Source organism: Agrilus planipennis, unplaced genomic scaffold (assembly GCF_000699045.2).
Source record: "Agrilus planipennis isolate EAB-ADULT unplaced genomic scaffold, Apla_2.0 scaffold177, whole genome shotgun sequence".
In the NCBI taxonomy this organism is placed as follows: Eukaryota; Metazoa; Arthropoda; class Insecta; order Coleoptera; family Buprestidae; genus Agrilus; species Agrilus planipennis.
In genome coordinates this window covers 178,114-203,067 of record NW_020438926.1, presented here as the reverse complement: position 1 = coordinate 203,067, position 24,954 = coordinate 178,114, and the positions used below count along the sequence as shown (strand labels likewise).

Here is a 24,954-nt window from a genome sequence, read left to right as displayed (position 1 = left end):
TTATTATTTAAACATATTAAAAAGTTTTACGCTCATTATTAATAAAGATTGAAACTAAATATTTTTTTGTTTCGAAGTTGAAATCAAGGCATATTCACTACTAAAAGTCAGTTAAAAATTTTCCATATTATTCGTTATTTCTTATTTTATTTTTTGGTCAAATTCCAAATTTTCTCTTAAACCGTATACTTTTTTTAGTATAGATAGTATTTATTTACCTCATGACATGCTGCAAAACCTAATTAATTACGAATTTCTAATTTTATGTACTCCTGTCTCCGATTGTACCTCCCAAACATCCTTAATCGAACTCTCATTTGAACAAAACGTAACGTTTTCAAAAACTTTAAGTTGCATTTATTAGATTTTAATAAGATGGGTAGTTCATAATTTATATTAAAAAATAGCTGAAAGTAATTTGAGGAATTTTACTACTTATAAGGCGTCATATTTTTTTAAAAACTTATTGGTGCAATTTAAAAATGTATAATAATTATTAACTAGGTACTTGAAGCGCGTGATTTATAAACTTAAGTGTAATATTACACTTAAATAATTTCTATACGGAAAAGATAAATTTGAAGGCTCGGAAAAACTACATACACAGAATGAAATTATTATACCTAAAGCAAAAACGCAAATATATTTTAAATTGAGGGAATAATGTCAAATATACCTCTACTAAATATCAATAATGTTCAATTACAAGTTACCTAATATTTTTGGTTCTATTTTTATACTTATTGAATAAGTGGAAAGAAATAAAAGGTACTACATATACACCATAATAATCAATTAGAATTTTAATAATAACTAAATAATTATTTGCTCGCAATAAATTGATGAGCGGATATTAAACCTCGAAGGTCGCAAATAAATTACCAATACTTTTGTCATTCTGTATAGGTAATACGTAGGTACGACGTTAGTATTATGAAATCCTTTGTTCAGTGATGGGTACTTATCGTTATCTTTTATTTTTTGAGTATTTTCTTAAACGCGATTGGTAAATTCTGTCGAAAAAAATACGGAAACAGAAATATGTATAAACGAATGAATTCAAAAATTTGATTTCTAACTTGAAATAGCAATAGCAAAGTACAATGTAACTATAATACATTTTAAGGATCTAATACCTAACAGAACTGTTTCTAAAACATTTATGTGAAAGCTCTAAAGCATTGAAACAATTTTGTTTCAGTTTGAAGACTTGCTTCATTCTTTTGAAAATGGTAATGAATAAAATTGGAAGGTCATAACCAAACTTTAGACCACTGAAATGCTGTATTTTTGAGTGAAAATTGGATTCAACTGCAGATACATCAGAAAAGCAAGAAATTTGTTGTCAAAGTTGAGGGTTTCACTTAAAAAAAGTCATCGCATTAAAAAATTAAATACACCATCAAATCCAAAAGTTGTTTTGATTGAAAAAAGACGATAATAACTGATATTTGCGATCAAATAATTTTTAAAAGGTTTCGAAAATGGCAAATTTGATAGAAATGCCTAAATTCCGAGTCCACAAAATAAGCCGTTAGAAAGCAATGCATGTGTATGATTTATTAAAATCAATGATATCATTGACATCAGCGAAGACGGCATACCCCGCGATATTCGTACTTATTGGGCAATATATCATATCTGTTATCAAATAATAGAGGGGGGAACGCGACGAAGTACGCAAAAAACAGTCTTATTTCAATAATACATAGATATCACCGTGCACCATCACAGCCTAACGGCTAGACGCAAATATTACAAATGCAGCTTTTAGACATTTAGTTTCTCCAACACTGTGAATGAATCGAGTACCTAAGATACCAAAAACACCAAAAAAAATACAAACGAATTTTCCCTATTTTGTCAATTGTCTCAGGTGAGTTTTGGATTTTATGAATAGTACCATTTTGCTTTCAAAATACCAGTGTTGTACCTTGCGATCTTTGCACCGATGCCTATTGAAGGTCCGAATCCCGAATAACCGCAAGGACCCGTCATGGCACACGTTTCTTTCATAAACCACCGGTAAAAGAAACAAAATCGTGTACATTTTACTTAATCTCTATTCACAAACATTTAAACATATATATCTAATCTTTCAGATAGATATTAGCAGGTAGTACCTACGTAGGTACATAGTAGGTGCTTTGCATAATTTATCTGTACACCTGTAGGTACGATACAATACGTAGTAGATATTAGGTATATGTGTTGCGATATTGTTATGATAAGCGAGCGTCTTTTGCGGAAACTCTCCTTTGCTTTTTTCTTTTGTTTGTGCGAATGCTTATGGTGAAATAATAAATTAACGATCAATTTTATCGCGCACTTCGATTCCAAGATGGCGTCCAATATTGCTCGTACTTCTCAATCAATTATTTCACTTCGACGTGCGCGTCACCTTGATCAAATATCGACGCCCTATCCGATGATATCAACTGCTGTTGCCACGTCGAAACTTATTTGTGTACTTAAAAATTCAAATAAGAAAAAAAAGAGAGAAGAACACACTTCACATCTTATCCCGCAGTGTTTCGTCACGCACACACTTCGTCGAACCAAAAAATCAGGTAAGAATCTAATTAACTTATACTGGGGTTGTTTTCTCGGTTAACGAGTTAAATAAATTCTGTGGCGCCTTATTTTTGAGTGCAGTACTACTCTTTTCGGTAGTGGTTCATATCGTACTGTCCTTTTATCCTAAAGTCATGTTTTTTAACTGTTAACATATCATTTACGATTAGGTTGCTATAACCTGCAGAGATAGAGCTGAAAAATCAAATAGACAACAGTATCAAACCAGATATAAACTGATATGGGGAAATCTTCCTAAATGGCAAGAATTATACTATCATAAAACGCATAGGTACATTCTAATAGTTTTAAATACATTTTTGCCATTTTATTAATGTATCAGGTAGGTGTAGGTACCTGCTATTATGTTGATAATAAGCCTTGAGAAAAGTGTTACTTGTATTTACTTAGAAAAAATAAACGAATGCCTCTCGTAAGGATTTAAAACGTACGTATTTGTCTTTCGCGCTATTATAAATTAATTTGAAAATATAGCACTCATTTGTCTGTTCATTATTTGCTCAACAATTTAAAACTTTGTTGACGTGATATGTTTGAATACCTTAACGGATTGCGGGCCTGTATTGCGAAACGTCCTAACAAACATGCGTGCCAATCAAAATTCAACCCTTTTATAAGATATTCAGTTCACCTTAATAAACGTTACCGGTTAGGCACATATCAAAATATCATAATTTAGAGACGATTGTTATATACATTCAGGTTAATCAAACATGCCACTTATTTACATAATTTTTGTACCTATTACACACGCTGTCGTACTTGCATGGTTAAATTGAAGGAGTTTGTTGACGTGTGTTTTAAGTATTTCAGCATGAAAATGCGTTAGAGATACTTAATAGGTACCTATTGGGACCGTCACAGTTTTTTTAAATACACCCAACAGTCATCTTGTTCGTTTTGGAGCCAACGACCTGATAATAATCTAGAAATCTACCCCAAAAGAAAATAGTAACGGCGATAATAATGTTTACAAGATACGCGAGCGGTTTTATTGTAGGCTCGATGAGATACTGTATCTTAGAAATTTACACGCCACGTAAAGGTTAAGGACGAGTTAAGATTTCAAATCGTTACTTAGATAGGAACTGGTATCATCAAAATATTTAATATGGAATCCCTCCCGTGACACAATAGATGATGTGAAATTATTATTATTATGCAACTGTCGATTTCTATTATTTGTTCGGCCATTTTCCGCGGTAGAAAAGCAAACAAAATGGCTGTGCCACACCTCGATCACGTGCTTTTCAAACTAAAAATCAACGGTGGCTAGGAATAGACGCCGACTTGATGTTGTGTACATTTGTACCACATAAACGTACCTACCTATGTATGTAAAGATTAAAATTAACTCAGTTTTCTTTATCAGTTACCTGAGAGACTTCTTTAAGGTGTGATGGGCTTATCAGTTTACAAATATAGCGGTTTTTTAAGTGTGATCGTAGTTCGCGCATTTTTTTTTCTTTTATTTCAAATTATTTTTCCGGTAAATCCCATGTGTTACGATGGAGTCAGTGCATTTATGTTATAGATCAAATGAAAAGATTCATGTATTTGTATAAGTGAGAAAGCATCGTCAATTTACTTGATGCAAATAGTTCAAAAAATTACTTGAAAAACTGGGTAAGTCAAACTAATATCTTGACCCATGAGGTTGCCCTTCGTGCAAGGAACGGGCATATAACCCCTTGCCATATTTGAGTATCATCAGGAAAACCGTTTGTGGTCCCCGAAGGGATAAATTATTGCTAACCCATTAAAAATTTTTAGAAAAATGAACTTTATTATTAATGAAAAGAATACAATGTATTTATACACATATCACTTATTGGAAAAATTTGTTTGTTCTTAAGTAAGATTGTGTTATTGGCTGTTTTGTAGTCAATAATCACTACATAGTATAAAACAAAGTCTCTTTCCCGCTGTCTGACNAGGTTGCCCTTCGTGCAAGGAACGGGCATATAACCCCTTGCCATATTTGAGTATCATCAGGAAAACCGTTTGTGGTCCCCGAAGGGATAAATTATTGCTAACCCATTAAAAATTTTTAGAAAAATGAACTTTATTATTAATGAAAGAAGTACAAAATTGAATGAGAAAAAAAAGTTTTTTCATTTTACGGAGAGTATTTTCAAACGGAGGTGCCTCATCGAGCCCCCTAAGGTAGATTTAATTGTAAGTTTATACATGTAATAGGTTTGCCCCTTAAGACCTACATGAAAAACCTATAAGGCAATCTTCATTTTAGTATCACCCCTTTTTTTGGTAGGATTTTCATGATGAATCTACGGGGAAATCCTAATATGGGCATGCCCGTTATAGCCACATGAGGCTCGCACGCTACATGGGGTGTGTCCCTTAGAAATGCTAGACGAGAATAAGAGAAAATTGATAGCAGGTTTAAGCTTCAATTTCTAGATATACGATCATCTATGCTTTACAATTATGAAATATATATGAACCAAAAGTTACAGTTTTTGATTTTTCATTGATAATGAGTCATTATTATAAATCAGAAGAAAATTTTGTACTTTCAAGTATTCTTTTAGGGATAATTTTATTATTCGGAAATAAAAATCACCGTCGTGTAGAGACCATATCCGTTGTTCTACATCAATGGTGTACCTACTCATTCGTCAAACATTAGACGTAGTCATATTGGAACAAAAAGCGGAACTGTATTATTCTTTCTGAAAAAGGACAATTGCGGGTGCGTCTGAACCAACAGGAAGGTCCTGTTTAGGCTGTCTCGACGCCGGCGCCAAAAAAAATCCCTCCCTAAAATATGTTTAAAATTACCATTAATTTTATTATTTATTAAGTAAGCAAATGATTAATAAGGAAGCGAAGTGGCTTTAAATATTTAACTATACCTCTACGTACTAATGAGTACCTATTCGTAGTCACCTACGGGTATAGAAAGTGTAATTACTGAATAATAAACAGGAATATTGTGATAATTGGATATCTATCCGGTAGTTTTTATGTGTCGCTTAAGTTTTTAAGTATAGTTAAATGTGCCTATTGTATTCTAATTTTTGGCTAAAATTAAAAAAATCAGTTTCAATTATTCAGAAAAACCGCTGATAAAATGTTGGGACAGAGAGGGGGGGGATGGAGATAAGATAGGAAACGGAAATATCATTTAGACACGTCTAATAGATCGAAAAACATCATCATCCTCGGACGCCACGTGTCGAAGATATGTGTTCCTTTTTCGCACCTACTGTGGCTACGTGTTGTTTAGTCAACGTAAACTTCCTAACGTTTCGTAAGAAACGATGACGTCCTCAATTTATTTGGTTAACTGTACACTGGCGCACGTCTTAGACAAATATAATAGATGTCTAATACATATGTATGTATAAAGAGCGTTGTTGACCCCATCGCCTAAGTTTTTCAACTCAATATATGCAGTCATAAGTTCTGGAACTTATTATTTACATAAAAAATGTTACGATTGTTTTTCTTTAATAAGAATAAAAAACAGCGAAACACGTTTTAAAAATTAACAATAATAATTGCGATCCGTAACGGTTTGGATTCTACACCATAGTTGATAGATACTGGTTGTTTTTTTGAGACTTTGGTTTTGGTGCAAATATGCCTACTCATTGTCGAGTAGACCGTTTTTTAAGACAATTCTAACTTTTGCTTTTTAAACAATAGGTACTTGAGCTGGTATCAGTATATACAATGTTATTAATCAAATTGTTTTAGAACGCTTTGTGGCTAACATCTAATCAAAAACTGAGGCAAATAAAAATGTTGAAGGATTTAGAAAATATTTAATTTTTTTTTAAAAATAAGTTTTGTATTGAATGGTACACCAGATACAAAATTAATAAAACGCGTCTATCTTTGAATGTATTATGTGACTTGATAATATCATAATTAAATAATTTAGACAATTGTAACTATCAATATAAACAGCAGAATATATGTAAAGGTACTTTAGATAAAATAAAACATCACCGTAAGCTTTCAATTTTAATAATTATTAATATATATATATTATCGTGAATTAATCAGATTTACTTATTCATACTTAATTTTTATGTAACAACTAGCACTGTCCTTGCACCACAGATAACATAAATTATCTATATTTTAGTTATTATCTGGCCCCCTTTTTCCACATGGTTTGCCATGGGTTTATCATTGGACCCATCCCTAGAGCAACCTAATTTTTTTAACATTTTTGGCGCATTACAAATAAAGTTCTATTCGCCAAGATGTTGGCTAATTAAAATAATTAAAATTAGGCGACCCAAAAACACTATTTTTTAAATAAAAAACCACCTTGCTTAGGGTTCAAAAAAGTCTTATAATTTATTCGCAACCCCATGTAATTATCCGTAGAGGTCATCATCATCATCATCATCATAAGGTCATCAGTCCTAAAACTGTTTCGATACGCACGTCGACTCTTTCCTATCCTGAGCTAATCTTCGCGCTTCCTTAAAAACTATAACAACCCATATCCTTAACTATTTGCGAACAGTAATCTAACATAGATCTACCTCTACCCTTTCTAACACCCGTTTCTGCCACTAATATGTCTTTGACTAGACCGTATAAGTACCTATAAAATTAATTTCTCTGCTGCTTGCTTCATTATTAAATTAATTTCTGAGCTAATATTGCCATCACGTTTTCCGTTTCAAAAACTGATCGATTTCTCTTATCGATGGCAAAATTATCAATTTTCGTTCAGTTTATTTCTGATGACAAGTCGCCAAATGTATCTAAGTGTAAATACTCAAGTCGACTTTATTTGTTTAGGAAATGAAAGTTGCTATCGATAAGAAAGTAAAATAAGCTGTAAGCTGTTTCTATAACATTAATCACTAATCCTTGTAGATTATTACTGCATGATAAAGTTTATCTTACCTACTTATTGTGTGCCCATATTTTTCGGTAAAAATGTAACCCTGACCATAAAAAGATATTGTGTCGTTTGATTTTAAAAAATTCTAAACTCGCGAGCAAACAAATGAATCTAAAATAAATCCCGAAAGAGGTTCAACGGGGAAAAAACGTAACATTTCAACAGCAAACAAAACCGAAAGAGAACAATGGCTAAAACTAAACAAATCCTTCCTCTTTAAGGTCAATGCATTATGCCGCGGTTTAGTTTAAGATCATTTCATTGTTGTTACATTTAAAATGTGGACGTGGAACTTGAGGTATTTCTTTTACTTCAGAACGTTCTTCACACATCACCGCTTCATCACAAGCATTTTGTTAAAAGAAGAAGAAAAATATGGAAAGTAAGACAATACAGGCCAAACAGGCAGTCGTAAAGAGCGATGGCGAAATAAAAAATGAAGAAAATTCAGAAGCAGAGCAGCCTTCCACGGTTATAATCAGGAGACAAGTGATAACATCAGCTGGAACCATTGAAGAAACTTTGGAAAATGCTCCAATAAAAGTCGAAGACGGAAGCAAGAAAACGCTCAATAACGGCGCGACTACAACCAACAACACTAATAATAAAAGTCTAGAAAACGCATCGAAAACGAGCTCGCCGGAAAGGGTGCAACAATCAGAAGACAATAATAACCAACAGCAGCAAAATTTCGAACTCGACCGGCAGCAGCAACAGCAACAACAGCAGTCAAACTCTCAGCAACAGCAGCGATTATTCAACGAACAAAACGTGATAACAACGACAGAACAATATGTGAATAATAACCAAGAATACAGGCAGGTTCCGGAACAAACCATCCAATATACCACCACCGTGGAAGTACCATCGGTTGGTACGATTCAACATATCCAGATCGAAGGAACAACTTACCCAACAGCGGAAGCAGCCGCAGAAGACCCGAAACACGTCGAATATACAAATCTAGAAAGTGTTTCGTCCACCCAGTACCCAAACTCCCAACATTTTCCTGCCGATGGAAACCATCAATACATTTCGCAAGGACAGTACCAGCAACAACAGTACCAAAGCTACACGGTCGCTAGGGAAAACGACGATAGTCCGCCAAATACATTGCTCTACAAGGATGATCCAAATCTAGCCTCATCAAGGATGTACCAGGTAAATACTATTTATGAAGTCTTACATAAATGTAGACAAGTATCAAGAACAGATTAAGTAACGAAAAAATACTTGAGCCATTGTCAGGCACCTGATGCATCTGAAATTACAGTATAAGTAAATAATACTAAGTAAGAGATAAAGTTAGTTTATGACAGTTAAAGTTGTTACCTAAATGTAAGTAGCTACAGCTTTTTAAATATTTTTCCAAAATATTTTGTTTATTATTATTCAACAGAAATAATGTTTAATGACAAAAAGGTGTTCTTTTATTTGTTATAGTTGCTCTTTATGTTTATAAAGGTATCGTTTAAGAGATTGGTAAATATAAAAATCTAAAGCATCATTACAATTTATTTATTTAATTTGTTTTCAATTTGGATTTTTGGAGTATTTTTAAAATTTTCATAAAATGTAATTGAAGTACTATTTTAAAATAATTTTGGGCTCGTGTTGTCGTGTCCTTCAAAGACTTGGGGCCCTTGGCTAGTTGATATGGATTCGATTTTATAGCGTAACTGTATCAAAGAAAACCTTAACAATTATGTCAATTTATTTGAAGATTAACTATTTGAAGGGCTCCTACGAATTACAACCGGCGCAATCGACGAGCAACCAGGTGACCCTAATAGGCCACACGGGTACAAGTTACCAGTATACAGTGCCAGCAAATGCAAGCAATTGGGGTTCGTCGAACAACAATAACACCGAATATGCTTCATACCCTTCATCAAATTCGATAGGAATACATCAATCAGGTGAAAATCTTTCATATCAAAACTATGCATCAAACGCAGCATGGGCTAACATGTCATTAGAAGAAGGGTACGACCCATCCATTCAAGATGTTGATGTTAAAGAATGTGTTAATTGTGGGGCCAGCATAACACCTCTGTGGAGGAGGGATGGCACAGGACATTATCTTTGCAATGCTTGTGGGTTGTATAATAGAATAAATGGGGTGAACAGACCTCCAGTAAGAACCACCAAGAAACTACCAACGGTAAGTAAATAGACTAAATATGATGGGCAAGGGTTTCTTAACGTGAGGTCTATGGACTCCTGGGGAGTCCACGTCGCGAGTGTTGGGGGTTGATGGGCATACTGTCTAACATAATTTACTTGCAACATTAGTTATTGTTATATTTCGTACAATTATATTTGAAAAAACCTGATAGGATTTTTGAGATTTGAAAGTGGTGCATGATAGCAAAAAGATTAAGAAACCCTGCAGTGGGTGCCTAGTTATACTGTAGTAAATACAGAAAAACTGGCTAAAAGATTGCTGAACTACCTTAAATTTGTCGTGAGAGTAATTAGGATTACCAATTGGCAAATTCGTCTCATATAAGTTAGTTTATCGCCGATATATTACGTATTCTCAATAACTATTTTATCTTGAAACCGCGAACATTGTCCAATGTTATCTATCATTGATTTAGGAGTTGCTCAATTACTTCATCACGTTAGCGAGCACTTGAGAAATAATTTTTACAAAACAATGAACAATTGTAATTAAATTTATGTCTGTGATGCGAGCTAAGTATTAAATTTTTTTTAATTCGAAGGTCTTCAAAAAAGTTATAAATAGGATTATAAACTACTTTTTGGCATATTTCTCGGGGAAATGGGACAGGGGCAATTATAAATTGACCTATGTGGGTGTTTGTAAGTGAATGGAATAAATTCAGAATTGTCAGAAATCTTTACATAACCTGGCATAAACTTCAAAGGACTCAACCTAATCCAATCTGTTAACTCTGTAAAATATTACAAATAGATGCATCTATGAAGGCTTAAATAGAATTTGGACTTTACAGAATGGAAACAGAAGGAGTGGAGTGTCCTGTGCGAATTGTAGAACATCTACCACGACCCTTTGGAGAAGAAATAACCAGGGAGAGCCTGTTTGCAACGCATGTGGATTATATTTTAAATTGCATGGGGTAAGAATAATTTTTGTTCCCTTTATTTTTATCATCCTCATCATAGGGTCGTCAGTCCTTAGACTGGTTGGACACGCACCTCCACTCTTTCCTATCCTGAGCTAAACTTCGCATTTCCCTAAAACTAGAACATCCCACATCTTTAACTATTTGCGAACAGTAATCTAATCTAGATCTACATCTACTACTCTTAGCATCTGTTTCTACTTTTAATGCATCTTTAACTAGCCCTTTATACCTGATTATTCATTTTACTTCATTCCAAAGTCCGAAGACTCTTTCTTGTGATGAGTCAATCTTCGTATTTCCTGAAAACTAGAACGTCCTTCATCCCTAACTAAGCCTTTTCGAACAATAATATCATCTAGATCTTCCTCTGCCCTCTTTAACCTTGCTTCTGTTTCTAGTATATCTAGACAACCCTTTATTATATCGCAGATACGTAAATGGAATAAATAAATTGTGGTTGTAATGTGTGATAAAATTGCCATCCGTCAAATGTTCGACGTCACTTATAAATGTTTCAAAAGAAAAAGCCACGGTCCACAAAGGTGCGGCGTAGCCTGTTTACTTTATTTCGAAAATTAGGTCAGAATTCATCATAAATTCAAATATAGCTAGTTATATTATACCTGATGTAGTACTATTGCATTTCTATTTATTATTTCGCATGTTTCTAGCAAGTGAGTAATATTTGCAAGTCATATAAGCACCTACTATAGATACATTTTACGTAATACTCTCAATAATACTCCCCGATGCTTTAAAATTGTTTGTACTGATAATATAATAAATAATACATGGCACCTTATCACACTTTTGGTTCAGTTTATTTAAAGAAAAACTTAAGATTACAGGCAACTGCTTAGATTTTAAGGATTCTCTAACGTAATTGCGCTTAATCAGGAATTAAATTAAATTTTTAGAAACCTATTAAATGGTTTTCACCAATTTCGGAAATTTGCTGGTTTATAAAAGGATAAGTACAATAAAGAACAACACCAATTCAGAAGCATTAGCAAGAAAGATAATTTTAAATTTTTTTTACATGTAATTTTACCTATGTAACTGTGGTTTGTGTGCAATAACGGTAACCAGTTAAAATACCTACCAGATTTTGTAAAATAATTTATAATTAGTTATTTCTCTAATTTGTTCATTGTTTCTGATTTTAAGGTGGACCGACCGCTAAGTATGAGAAAGGAAGGAATTCAAACACGTAAAAGGAAACCAAAAAGTTCTGGATCTAGTCAAAATCACATTTCTTCTTTAGCAGGACCGCGGAACATTACTCTACAAAGAAACATGAGTAAGTATAGTCTTAATTACCCGCTTTTTGCGGTTTTCATAAACGAAAATTTGGTATCTATGTTCCCAGTGCTCCATAATCCTATCTATGCCACTAGTTTAAGTGCAGAACTAGGAACATCACCAGGCGAACAATACCAATTTCCGATCTCGGTAAGTCAAGCAGTTTGCCGCATGCCCCTTCCCAGTGCCGAACTGTTAAGTCGACAAACTATTTCGAAGTAAGTACAAAAAATCGAAGAGAAATATAAATGATTTTGGATTAAAAATGTTTTGAGTTTCCAATCTATTTCTAATCCAAAATTAAGTAATTTTAATGCAAACTATTGGATTCTTTGCAAAATTCGACGATTAGTAACTGAGTAATTAACAATAAAATATTCATCAGAGAACATTTCCTTGTTCTCCTTCTTTCCTTGCTAAAGTGTCGCATCTCAAAACAGGAAAAGAAATTTAATTTTCAAACTTTGTAACGGATCCTACATGTTGTATTAACTTTTCCTAAAGGTAACCAAAATTTTCAGTACGCCATTTCAACTAAACATTAAATAAACTAATACTTTTCATGAAAAAGTTAAAAGATTCTTTGCAAATTCTATGGTAAATTTCCTTTTGAAATTGTTTAAACGAACGTTTAATAACTGAGTAACTGACAATAAAAAATAGCAGTACAAATCTTTAATTGTTAATAACTCGATAATTACGAATTGGATCAAAAAATTTTANTTATTATTAGCGTTGGTTTTTTCTTTTTTCTCTTTGGTAGAATTACCCGGCACTGCCGGGGTACTCGGCACCCTTATTCGATCCGCCAGGTACCAATTCCGAACTGGGTACTCGGCCCATCTCTAATTTAAACGTACTTATACGTACAACAAGGATTTTTCTTATTTTATTGGAAATATAAATTAATTTCTTAATTAGAAATTAGGGCAGGTTTGTACAGTTACCTTGAAAGGGGTCCCCAGTCGGAGCACAAAACGTTAAGAAGAGATTAAAAGAAAGTTTTAACTTGAAATAGTTTCGAGTGGTTTTTGTTATAATCTTGTTCATGTTCTAACAATGCAATAGCTACAGCAATACGTATCAAATAAATGGTAATTAAGGATAAGTAATTGCATTTTAAGTGTCGAACAAGTTATAATTACAAAAGTAATCTTCAGTTAAACGAACTATTGCATTTGCGGTACTTTTTGTCATGAACCTCTGTTTTGTTACCTAAGGAAATTATTGTAATATTTTTTTTGCAAATTAAGGTATTATTTATCTGTTTTACTAATTACATCGTACCATTTGTCTTATAAAATTATTTATTTAATTCCCGTACATAATATCCAAGGAAATTAATCTGTATACTGCGTACTTTAGATATTTTTATAAAGTTTTGTAATTAATTTTCCATTTATGATTGCATCTCCACAGAAATTTATTTCCTGAACGAAGCCAATGCAATTGTCAAGGTAGTGCCGTTTTTACCTGCTTTCGGCATCGACGACCCTAGATAAATTATAAATTGGATGGCTTACCTTATCTACAAACAATTTTAAATACGGTGGACGAATAACAAAGGCAACACTTACATCTGCAAAAAAAGAAAAAAAGTAAGATTAATATTGCAAAAATGTTTGTATTACTAATTTATAAAGAAATGGACATTTTAATTGTGTTCTCACTTTGAACTAAAAATGGCGTCCATTTTTATACAAGAAGATGTGCCGAGCCGACGCGGGTCACTTTCACTTATACATAAAATATGATTGTCTAAAAACGCGTGTAAAAATAGTTATCACAAAATTGTCTAGCCGATTACACCTTGTAATTAATTATATCAGTTATTAAAACGCCGAATTTCACTTTAACAAACCGGTTTGAACACGTTAATTAGCATGTACTACATCAATATCTCGATTACTACAATCGCAGCAATCTCAAACGACCTTCTCCGATCTGATAATTTATGACAGATTCGGTTATTTTCGGAATTGTCTTCGCTCTTGAGTGCTGTTGGTGATGGAACTGTGCTAGCTATAGTCTGTTCAATGAGAGAGTTGTTTAACAAATCTACGGCAATCACAAATCATAATTACCTCTGATATTTGACGTAACATGCAGCAAATATTAGAATTAATTAATAAATGTAGTGTAATGAGGTAATTATTTGATATCTGGTGGAAATAAGATATTTGGATTTATTAATAATTTGTTGAACTAACTATACCTACATTTTTTATACTCGGGTTGGCTTTTTTGCCTGTGCTAAAAATAAACATTACTGCAGTAGAGCTTTATGTACGAATGTGTATCTTTACTTGCGAATGGTTTAGAATTTAATATAATAAATATTCGGAGAGTACATTATAAAGAATGAGGAAAGGTTTTTAACATTTAATAGATATTACGTAATAAGCAAGTACGAAAATTAATTATTTTGATTGATAATTAACTCGCTGACTAATTTAAAAATTTTATGGGAAATATAACATTATATTGATAGGAAAACTGTAATATATTTTAGGCAGATTGTAATAATATACAATTTTTTGTAGTAATATTTGCAGTTTACCTATCAATTTATATATATTACATATCCCATACAGTTTTTAAATTGCAGAGGAATATTTTCACTTACTGTCCAGGATAATTAGATTAAGACTGTATTATATACAATAAATCTTTTCTTTGAAATAATCACAGCCCCACAAAAAATAAAACTTTTTGATTTGGAGGCGAAATTATGTCTACTAAATGTTTTTTGGTTTGCTGAAACTAAATTTGTGGTCTATTTTACTCTATCACGTCAGGTTTCGGACATAATTAATCTAAAAAAAAAACTTATAATCCACGCGTAAAAGCTCTACTGACCGCAAGTAACGGCGCATCCCTTTTAGATACAACCCTCGAAGAAGACAAAAAGAGTAAAATAAATCCTTTGTACAGATTGTAGGTATAAGAAAAGGGAATATAATAGAAAGAAGAATAAGGAAATAGGTTTCTATTTGTTACAAAACACCTTTTTTAAGGAATTATATATGTATAGTCATATAAATATGATGTACCTACAATGTCCGCTCGTCTAACCAACCCGTGGTGTAACCGGGCAACTCTAATGCCTTTGGTCTCACCTTATTTTTCCTATCAAAACAATAACGTTAGGTATTTATCCAATTTAAACCCAGTTTAAGTTTATGGGTCATGGGGTTTAGGGGTGGGATATACTTTGTTATAGAGTTTGTATCTATAGGTAAATGGTTTTGGTTTTGGGTTTATTTGAGTTTAATAGAACTTTTGCACTTGTTTTATAGGTTTTTTGGTGTAATTAGGGACTAGTCTCAGTCATCATCATTATCATCATAAGGTCGTCAGTAAACAAAAATATTCATCAGAGTAATCTGATTTATTAGTGTTTAAACGCGAATAAAAGGCAAATAAACCGAGGTGTTGCTTCTGTAAAAACATCTCTTCAGCTGCATAAAATCGTAGCCATTCTTATCATTTGCACGTCCCCATAATTTTGAAAATTTCTGAACCGACCGAAGCCAAAATGTCACTGACACGTTTCGGATAATACTGCATCATAAGTTTTGTGTGATTATAAACCTTTTACATAATATTCAGTTACGCATTTACATGGTACGTTACAACAACTAACTAACAAGGTGTAAAAAGCTATTCTTATCTATGTTTTGCTTATTTTGTAGGTGATCTGTAAAACAATATTTTATACATAGTTGTTTGTCGATAAGAGATGGTCTGCTGCATGCTCCAAATAATTTAATGATTCACTGAAAAACTATTCATTTTGAATTAAATTTTCAGTAGAAAAACGTAACACCTTTTTTGAAGAAGGTAATGACATAATTAGAGAAACGACTTTTTGAAATCAACATAAGCCCATGTGTGAACGCTTGAATAAGAAGATCCTGATGATGGAATATATAACCACCCGCTTGATACGAGATTAAAATTTCAAATATGAAGACACACACACATACAAACCCAAACACATACTCATATACATCATATAAAAACCACAATCACATAATACACAAAAACAATTACGACTGAACAGGACCTTAAGTGGTCCTAGAACGACCTGAGGTAGAAGGGTTTTAGTCGGTAGGTTGGAGGACTTCTTCCTCGGGGATTCCGACACTACCCAGTCGTACGGACGACTGGGTGTCTTTTGAAAATTTCCCCTCTACCACCAAAACAAAAAAAAAGGGTTGCTTCCCAACTCCACATCCAGCATCAGAGATGCTGAAACCTCTGAAGAAGTTCACGACTCGTACTAGCGAAACGTTAGCAACTCCAACCGACGATAGCCTTTAGACTCGAATTAGTTCCATTGGAATTTATGTAATAAACAGTTGAGTACGAGACAATTAAGGAAATGCTCCGTAACTGTTATCACGAAAACTGTATACATCCCTACAAAATGTTAAGCAATATCTTTAGGAGCGTCCCCGGTAATTACAATATTATGGGATGGAACTTGTAATTAATTGATACTTATTAATACAGAGACCTTCTTAATTGCAAAAAACTTAACGAAAATTGAAGCTTAACAAATTTCAAAAGCGGGTTTCGCGTCTTACGCATCGTTGAAGTCTCCAGTTACATATCTATCTTTTCCGCATACCACACATACAATTTCAGATCTTTCGGTAAGTGTTTGTCATCAAGTTCTATAATAAGCACCAATGAGATAGTATAGATCAATTCTACCAGATGTTAGATCATTTCCGATCGTGTTAGATACGGTAAATTCAACTCAAATTCAGGGGCCACTGCCACTCAAAAAAAGGTTCTTCTTTTATTTTAAAACATCTGATTTCTTTTGATATTCGCAATTTCCTCGAGTATTCTAAATTTTCACTTATGTAGGTACAGGATGTGTGCATGTGTCGAGATGAAAAGTGCTGCAGGATGAAGGATCCGGAGGACGGGGGCCGCAGATCTCGCGGGGCGTTCCCAGAGCTTTTTCCGCGGCCAATAAAGCGCCTGATTAAATTCAAGCTCCGCGTTCCACGATTTATAGCCCGACGGTCGATGGCTGGCTGTCTGGCGCGAGGTCTCAGGATCCGTGGCGCCTTATTAGCCGACCGGCGACGCAACCAACTCTCGGCGTGGATGGGGACCGCATCGCAAGCTCAGCGCCTCGCCGGCGGCCAAAACGTCGTCGCAGACCGCCTGCCTCGACCGACACGACATCGTAATGCTTTTAGGGCGAAAGTGCACACGACGATTGATTGAGGTGTTGGAACGCCAACCTGCATAGCTTTGAATTACTCGACTCGGACCGATATAGGGGACGCAGGACTCAAATCACTCGAGTTATCCAGTTATTATTTCTTGATCTACTGGAATCCGACACTTATTTGAAAATATTTGATGCATCAACAGAGTAATGATCAAAATTAGATCTCGTACAGTAGCATAGCTTTGAATTTCTCGACCTGGACAGGGACAGATATCGGGAACGCAGGACTCAAGTCACTGGAGTTATTCAGTTATAATTTTTGATCTACCGGAATCCGATACTTATTTGAAAATATTTGATGCATCAACGCAGTAATAACCGAAGTTAGATCTGGTACAAAAGCATAGCTTTGAATTACTCGACCTGAACCGGGACAGATATCGGGGACGCAGGACTTAAATCACTAGAATTATTCAGTTATTATTTCATAATGTTACGGAATCCGATACTTATTTGAAAATATTTGATGCATCAACATTGTAATAATCAAAGTTAGATCATGTACAGTAGCGTAGCTTTGAATTACTCGACCTGGACAGGGACATACCTATATCGGGCACGCAGGACTCAAATAACTACAGTTACTCAGTTATTATTTCTTCATCTTCCGGAATCCGATACTTATTTGAAAATATTTGATGCATCAGCATGCTAATAATCAAAGTTAAATCTCATACAGTGCATAGCTTTAATTAATCGACCTGGACAGGGACAGATATCGGGGACGCAGGACTCAAGTCACTGGAGTTATTCAGTTATTCTTTCATGATCTACAAAACTCCGATACTTATTTGAAAATATTTGATGCATCAGCTTGGTAATAATCAATGTTAGATGTCGTACAGTAGCATAGCTTTCAATTACTCTACTTTGACACAGGGGCCGATATCGGGGATGCACGACTCAAATGATTCGAGTTATTATATTTCTTGATCTACGGAGTCCGATGCATATTTTAAAATATTTGAAGCACCAGTACGGTTATAATCAAAATTAGGTGCCGTAATAAGTAATATCAGTTAAGTCTAATTAGATCTTCATCTGAAGAGCGCAACTATTTCTTCTTGGCTAAATTGTTCGAAACTAATTTATTTGCTAATCCGGCTATTTTATAAATGAATGCATACATTTTCGGGGATTTCTAAACACTGAAGATAAGGCTCCAAGCACAGGCCTCCAATTAAGTACAAAAAAATAACAAAAAAAAAAACATCAATATCGCCTAGATCTAACTACGCGAAGGGATCATTTTTGGTACTTAATTTTTAGAATAAAAAACTACCTTTTTACAAAAAATAACAAATGTTTTCAAAAAAATTGTGCATGTTGATCAAATCTAAACTTGTGGTATTTTCTATTGCCTTAGAATTTGATACCAAAATTAATGAGCAATATTCAAGGAGCAGTACTGAATATCATTTTAACTACAATTTCATCTAAAGTTCTTCCAACGTGATATTACAAATAGAATGATAATTCATCATTTAGTATCTATATCCGAAAAACCATAATTTTTCTATTTATCTCTTTGTGATTTTATTCATCAGAATTATAAAAAATATTAAGATTTTCTCACTTTTCTAAAAGATTCTAATGGATTATTGATTCGTTGTTAGTAAGGATTACCTGAACCACAACCATTATTGACATCTCTAATAGACATCAGTTTTGGAAATATGCAGAAGGTTTTTTGAGGAATTTTCTAAGTAAGTATAAAACCGATGGTTTATGATGACCTCTACCAATTATCTACTTTATTTAAATAAACTTAAAAAATTTGGATGATTGATTATTATATAGTTTGAAAATGTAAATATACTTTGAATTTTGCTCGATAAAACTACATCTAAATCAATCCATTTGTAGTAAAAGTATTGGAAAAAAGCTAGGACATCCTTCGTCAGATGAACTAAAATCAACCCGTAGAGTGGGCGTCATTGTTTCCAAGCTCTAAATTACCTGATAAGCCTACAGATATACCCTCTAGAATTAATTTGAGTTATTGGTGGAGTTAGTTCACTCACGTGGAAGTATAGGAATCCTTGTTTTCCAATTTGATATAAAACTTAATGATGTCCTGCTAAAAGCTTCTGAAGCTTTCGAAAGCTTTTAATAATAAGTGGCTATAGTTAATGCTTCTTCCAACTGCTTTTTTTAGATCCTTCTAAAATCGAAGACAGAGCACACGCAAAAACAATCGAACTTTATAGGTATAGGAAAGCAATACGCAATAATCAGTTGCGCCACCCCATTCTCCACATGAGGGTCGGACAATTACTATTTTAACTGAAAGTATTAATATGAAATATTATTCTGAAAATTCATTTCTGAATTTTTACCCACTACACACTACCTCAAATTAATTAATTAAAGTATTAGACATTCGTCTAGAAATCGAAACTTTAAAGGAACAGGAAGTGACGACACCTGGAAGATTTTCACCTCAGTATTTGGTGATAAAAGAATTATCTTTGTTTCTCCTTTATCTTACAGTTCCTTTCAACGTCGGTGTATTTTCGTCAAGCAAAAGTCGAATCCTTTCAGTTGACTGATATTTATACATACAATACTTGTATGTAGTTTTGGCCAGACGCGGTACTTTAATATAATTTACATATGTATGTTGTTGCAGTAAGTCAACGAATGGAACCACTCCCTTTGGTAAATAATTGAAACAAGAAAAAAAAAACATGACAAAGTGTAAGCAAAATACAACTTCTTCGAATTTGGATCGAAACGATTTTGGTCGCCGATTAGGAATAAGTAAACAAGCATCTGACAAAAGTTAACAAGGCTTCGATTTCGTGTTTTAAGTTGTGTTAAGACAGTGCGATGGCATCTCCTCACAAGACAGCTACCCGATATCCATTTATTGTCGATTTGCATAAAACTGCGATAAAGCATTAACCGTATCTCAAGGATCGGAGATACTTTTTATTTATCAGGGTCCACTTATGGCCGAAAGACCCATAATTTATAATAAAAATGTATGTATATAAGAGTCCACGACCAAGTTGGGCAAAAGGCATCCATCGAGCAAAAAAGTTGTCACGCTAAAAAGACTCAACATGCAAAAATAACAAGTAGCCACCAGGCAGGCCTAGCAGTCGGCAAGCCAGCCAGCTTAAGTGGCCGACATATCACATCAACCTAAATTTATGATAATGAAATACAATAATGAGGTACCGGGGGATCCAAGGGGGGTGCCCCTCCTTTGTGGAGGCGGAGTCGGACTCTCGGAGGGTCACAGTCTTCAGTCTCAAGCCGTCCACTTCGAAAGCCTGCGTACCGAAACCGCTCTCAAGCATTTTCCTTCACGGTTTTTTACACTGTATATTGAGCTTTCGCCGAGTTTGCGCATTGAGTTTTCTTTTGAGACCCGTCGTTCAATCGTTTCCCTTTTTTTTGTGTTTTTTGTACTTTTGTTTTTAATCATACATGTGGTTATCAGGACTAAAGGCGAAAAGTGATTGTTGGACTTATTAAACTGAAGTAAAGTGTCCAGTTTTCTTGGAGAATTTTCCGGCTTTGACTGACGATTTTTCATTTTGGTAAGTTACAGAAAGCTTTCATAATGAGCTTTATTATCAGAGGAATATCTTTTAATCAAATGGAGAAAGGATTCAATGAAGATTTTTAACTTGGATCTTGACTTAGATTTTTCCGAAGAATTTTCTGACTGATATACAATTTTTCGCTCTGATGAAGCTTAACTGAAATACTTTTCAAGTTCTTTTAATAACAAAGAAAAATTGTTGGCTAGAATTTGATACGACTTATGCCTATACTTTTTTCTCAAGCCTTCAACTTTTGAGTTGAAGTTTGTGTTCAGTTTTCCCGAAGAATTTTCCGACTTTTCCATTACAATCTGATAAAAAAACAAATGCTATTTAAATCCTTTTACACGAAGTAAGAAAGGAATTAATAAAGGAAACTTTTTGGTGATAATTTTCCGGCTTCTTTATACTATTTTGGTGGTATTTATTGCATCTGTAATGCATATTAGGTACTATATGAATCTTCACTTTTCACTTGTGTTTGGTGATGAAAAAGAGGAAAATTAAATCTGATAATATTTGAACTAAAATTAGATATATTCTCACGTAAGCGTAGTCTAATCCTTGAAGGATCCTTTAGTTCCTAGTAACAATTACGCATCAATTCTACTTTTGTGTACTGATTACTCGGAGGATTAATGGAAGATAATTAAAATTTCAGCATTTTTGAGATTAAGATAAAATATCATTTAGTGTTAGAAATACCTCATCCGATTTTGCAAGTAAATTTTTAACACTTGTCATTTAATTGATAATTTCCGACACAGGACGTTAAGTATATGACAAATTGTAATGTTATAAAACTAATTAACTTGTATATCGTTAACATAACGAACATTATGGAAGTATGTAAATACACCTAAGTTATTAATGAAATTATGCAGAGAACTCTCAGTGTGAACCTTAACTAGACATATTAATATTTCTACATCACTGAGTGAGTGATTTATTATGGCTATACACATTGTACCTCCTTTTTGCCTTAAGGAAAATGATATATACTTGTACCTATATTTCTTCCTCTTAATTTATCACATTTTACATATAGGAATTAAGTTATTTTATCATATTATTTTAATTTTATCAATAAATTATCAAGACATTTTATGCAATATTTGGAAAAATATTCAGTGATTTCAGTTGTTAATTTCAGAATAATAATTCAAAGGAATATGATGAGAAAAAACAATAATGCAGAACTCAATCTATCAAAAGTTAATTTTATCTAATACAAAAAAGTAACTGAAAATTAATTTCTTTCAGGACTTCCCCTAAAGTACATCAACAATTATTCGATTGTTTATTGAAACTGTTGATCATCAAATTTAAAATGCCTAGTTATTACTTATCGGCAGAATATTTACGCGGGAGGGTCCTAGGGTTTGATTACTATCTATATTTCTATATACAGATTCCTTTAGGGTCCTAGGGTTAATATCCACTATCGCATTATGTTCTACTATCTAAATTTTTGGAAAATATTCACCAGTGAATCTTTGAATTAAACGCCCTGAAGACTTTCCTAAGGATACGAGTACGTAATTCTATTATTAAAAATAAATTATTATGTAGGTTATGGTTTGATATTTTGAAATGTAAATGGATGGCTAAAATTGATAAAGAAAAGAAAGAATAGAAATATTGAAAATCTTACTTTACTAATACCTTAACTAGAAATTGCAAGCTTTTATCGAATAATTTCCCTGTAGCATACTTGACATTTTCACATAGAACACATTGTAGGATATAAGTGCACTTACCTATGATCAATTAATTAAACAATTCTTTATAAAACATGGAAGAAATATTGTATCCTGAAAGTTTAAACGATTACTTCGGTCGCACCCACGCAATGAAAATGCCATTTATTTTTGATGACGATGACAGAGTTCACTTATTTAACAGATAAACTAATTTTACGAATTAATGTTATTCATTAACATATTCTGCTGTAATGTAACGGTTTGAAATAAATAGCAAAGGTTATACAATAAACCGGTCGGTTTCTGAAACACGAAGATTATCATTTAATATAGTATAGTTTTCGCGGTTTAACTTGTCACAAAAGTCTCAAAAATTGCACAGTCGATTAGTATTAAGGAAAGAATAGTTACAGTCAGACCAGCCAGTAAGAACAGTACCATAAATGCTACTGCTTATCAGTGACATAGGATTTTTAATAAAAAAATTAGACCTTCATTTGCAGGACGATTTTTACACAACAGGATTTATAAAGGATATCATCGACCAGATATGGTTATTATATCGACATTATCATTATTAGACATATCTTCATAATTATTATTCAACTTGCGAACGGTCTGGAGGAATTAAAAAGCCAATAGTGTTAGGGAAACCTTTTTTACAACAGTTAATTTAGGTTTATTGCCTTTGCGTCACGTTAAAGCGCGAGACCAGTATGTTACTAACTTGCCTATTAATTTCCATTGATGGTGATACTGGAAACGTCGAAGTACTGGTTTATTTGAGATTGGCATCGATTTTATTGGTACTATGGGTATTAGCTGTACGTACCTTTTTAGTAAATGGAACTTAAATGATGCGATTTCTTTTTAATTAATAATCTGATAGTTGCTCATTATCGACGAGTCGTGAGCTTTAACCAGGTAATGATCGTAGTTAAACTGTTAATATTAGGCAGTTAAACTTTGTATATATTTTGAATAAAGTGCATTTACACTTGGAGAAATGCTCGCGCTAAGTTTTATGAGATCTAGCGTAATAAGTATAGTCGAAGGCTTATAAGGAACTTTTAGAAAGCTTTCATGGGAATGCAAAAATAATTGCATCAAATCGCGGTTATAACTTTCATTATTCACTTGATGTTGAAACGAAAGCGGAAAATCAAAAAGCACAGGATAAAAGCTCAACCTTTAACCAATAAGACGAACGAAAAATATAAAAGGGTTTAAGAAGGTTTTATACAATATAGCTTAGGTATTATAATTGTCTAGGAGCGGATTTAAATTAATAGGGAGGAATTAGGTACTGGCCTATGCTTTTGTTTTGAGAAATTAAAAAACCATAGATTGGTCCGCCGCTAAAGAATCATCAAATGTTTTCTGAGTTCTCAAAATAATTTTAGAAAGAATATTAGACGGTCTAGTTAATTACTTGTTGTTTTTTTTTCGTTAATTAATTTTCTCTCAATAATAATAATTAATTATTTGTCCATTATCAAGTTCGTATTTCTAAACGATTTCCAGACGGTCGTTATCGTATTCTTCAATTTTGGGTTAATGGAATGAAAACGACCGATTTAATTGGACACAATTTTTTTTCTTTTAATTCCATTTAGAGAGCCAAGCACGATGGTAAAACTTGTTGACTTGATGGTACAAACCTCGTGTTATAACAACAAGACTGCGTTCATTTAAGGACATATTCCAAAAGAAATATAAGTATCTTTCAGTTCAATTGTATTATTTAAATCACAAATTTCTCTATATCACTCTCTAAAAGCTTTTTCGTTCAGTTGGATGTCTGATGATAAATTAGGCTTGAACCTCTTCTTCATCTGCTACCTTTGTCTTCTTCTTCCGCCGTCTCCTTCTTCTTCTAAACGGTTAAACCAACAAGTAAAGATTCTATAGATCATATATTAAAATTTAAACCCAAAAATGTTTGAAATTGGTTTTAATATAGTGCATTTTTGAGAAATACAGTCCTCTGTTTCTTCTATTCACCATCAAATCCATACAATAGTTAAGCCAGCATAAGGCCTCAATTCACCACAGTTAATCTCGCGACGAGATTGATACAATCTCTCAATTTTGTGAAGCTTTGGTTTGATTGTTTTCAATGAAGTACCTGACTACCCCCAAGTAGGTCTAAAGAATTGTGGTAATTTTTTGTGGTTTTCGTGTCGGACCGGGTGATAGGGCTCGCGGTGCCGTCATTAAAATTTCTTCGTAGCGGTGTTTCGGATGGAAATTCCGTGTTATTTGAATGAACGAGCTTTCGGTTATGTCTCATGTCTCAATCGTCCAAGATTTCAAGTTCGGTCCGTCCGGCTTTACTACCACGGCATGGTCGTGCCGACGGACAAGGAACGGACGGTGCGGCGGCCGACTGGATCCAATGTAACAAACACACAAACAACAGCCAGCAATTCCGACATCCCACGAGCGAATAACTTATTAGTAATAAACGAAAGTCTCGGTTTTATTGCCTTCCAATAAAGTCGAAGGAATTTATTTACTCGCACTTTTC

At 33.5% G+C, this 24,954-nt stretch overlaps 3 protein-coding genes across 6 annotated transcripts in view; all 3 read left to right on the top strand.

Moving 5' to 3' along the window:
• LOC108740680 (transcription factor GATA-4-like) overlaps window positions 1-6,341 on the top strand; it is a 56,462-nt gene extending 50,121 nt beyond the window's left edge. The window contains exon 10 of the mRNA XM_025974054.1: window positions 6,319-6,341. Coding sequence (XP_025829839.1) covers window positions 6,319-6,341 — 23 coding nt within the window. The remainder of the gene's footprint in view (window positions 1-6,318) is intronic.
• On the top strand, window positions 1,178-12,579 carry LOC108740673 (GATA-binding factor 6-B-like). Of its 4 annotated transcripts, none has more exons than XM_025974025.1 (6): window positions 1,178-1,876; window positions 7,806-8,650; window positions 9,213-9,653; window positions 10,471-10,596; window positions 11,773-11,905; window positions 11,975-12,579. In XM_025974025.1, exons 2-6 carry the CDS (start codon window positions 7,865-7,867, stop codon window positions 12,127-12,129), a joined length of 1,641 nt encoding a protein of 546 aa, XP_025829810.1. In that variant the 5' UTR covers window positions 1,178-1,876; window positions 7,806-7,864; the 3' UTR covers window positions 12,130-12,579. The 4 variants fall into 4 exon arrangements, with proteins under 4 accessions (XP_025829810.1, XP_025829813.1, XP_025829811.1 ...); XM_025974028.1 differs by having other exon boundaries at window positions 1,185-1,876; window positions 9,228-9,653; window positions 11,975-12,577; XM_025974026.1 differs by lacking the exon at window positions 1,178-1,876 and adding an exon at window positions 1,883-2,570.
• Window positions 12,580-20,416: 7,837 nt separating this feature from the next.
• Window positions 20,417-24,954, top strand: part of LOC108740679 (GATA-binding factor A-like) — a 40,929-nt gene continuing 36,391 nt past the window's right edge. Inside the window, exon 1 of the mRNA XM_018475085.1 lies at window positions 20,417-20,715. The gene's annotated coding sequence lies outside the window, so the exon portion shown is untranslated. The remainder of the gene's footprint in view (window positions 20,716-24,954) is intronic.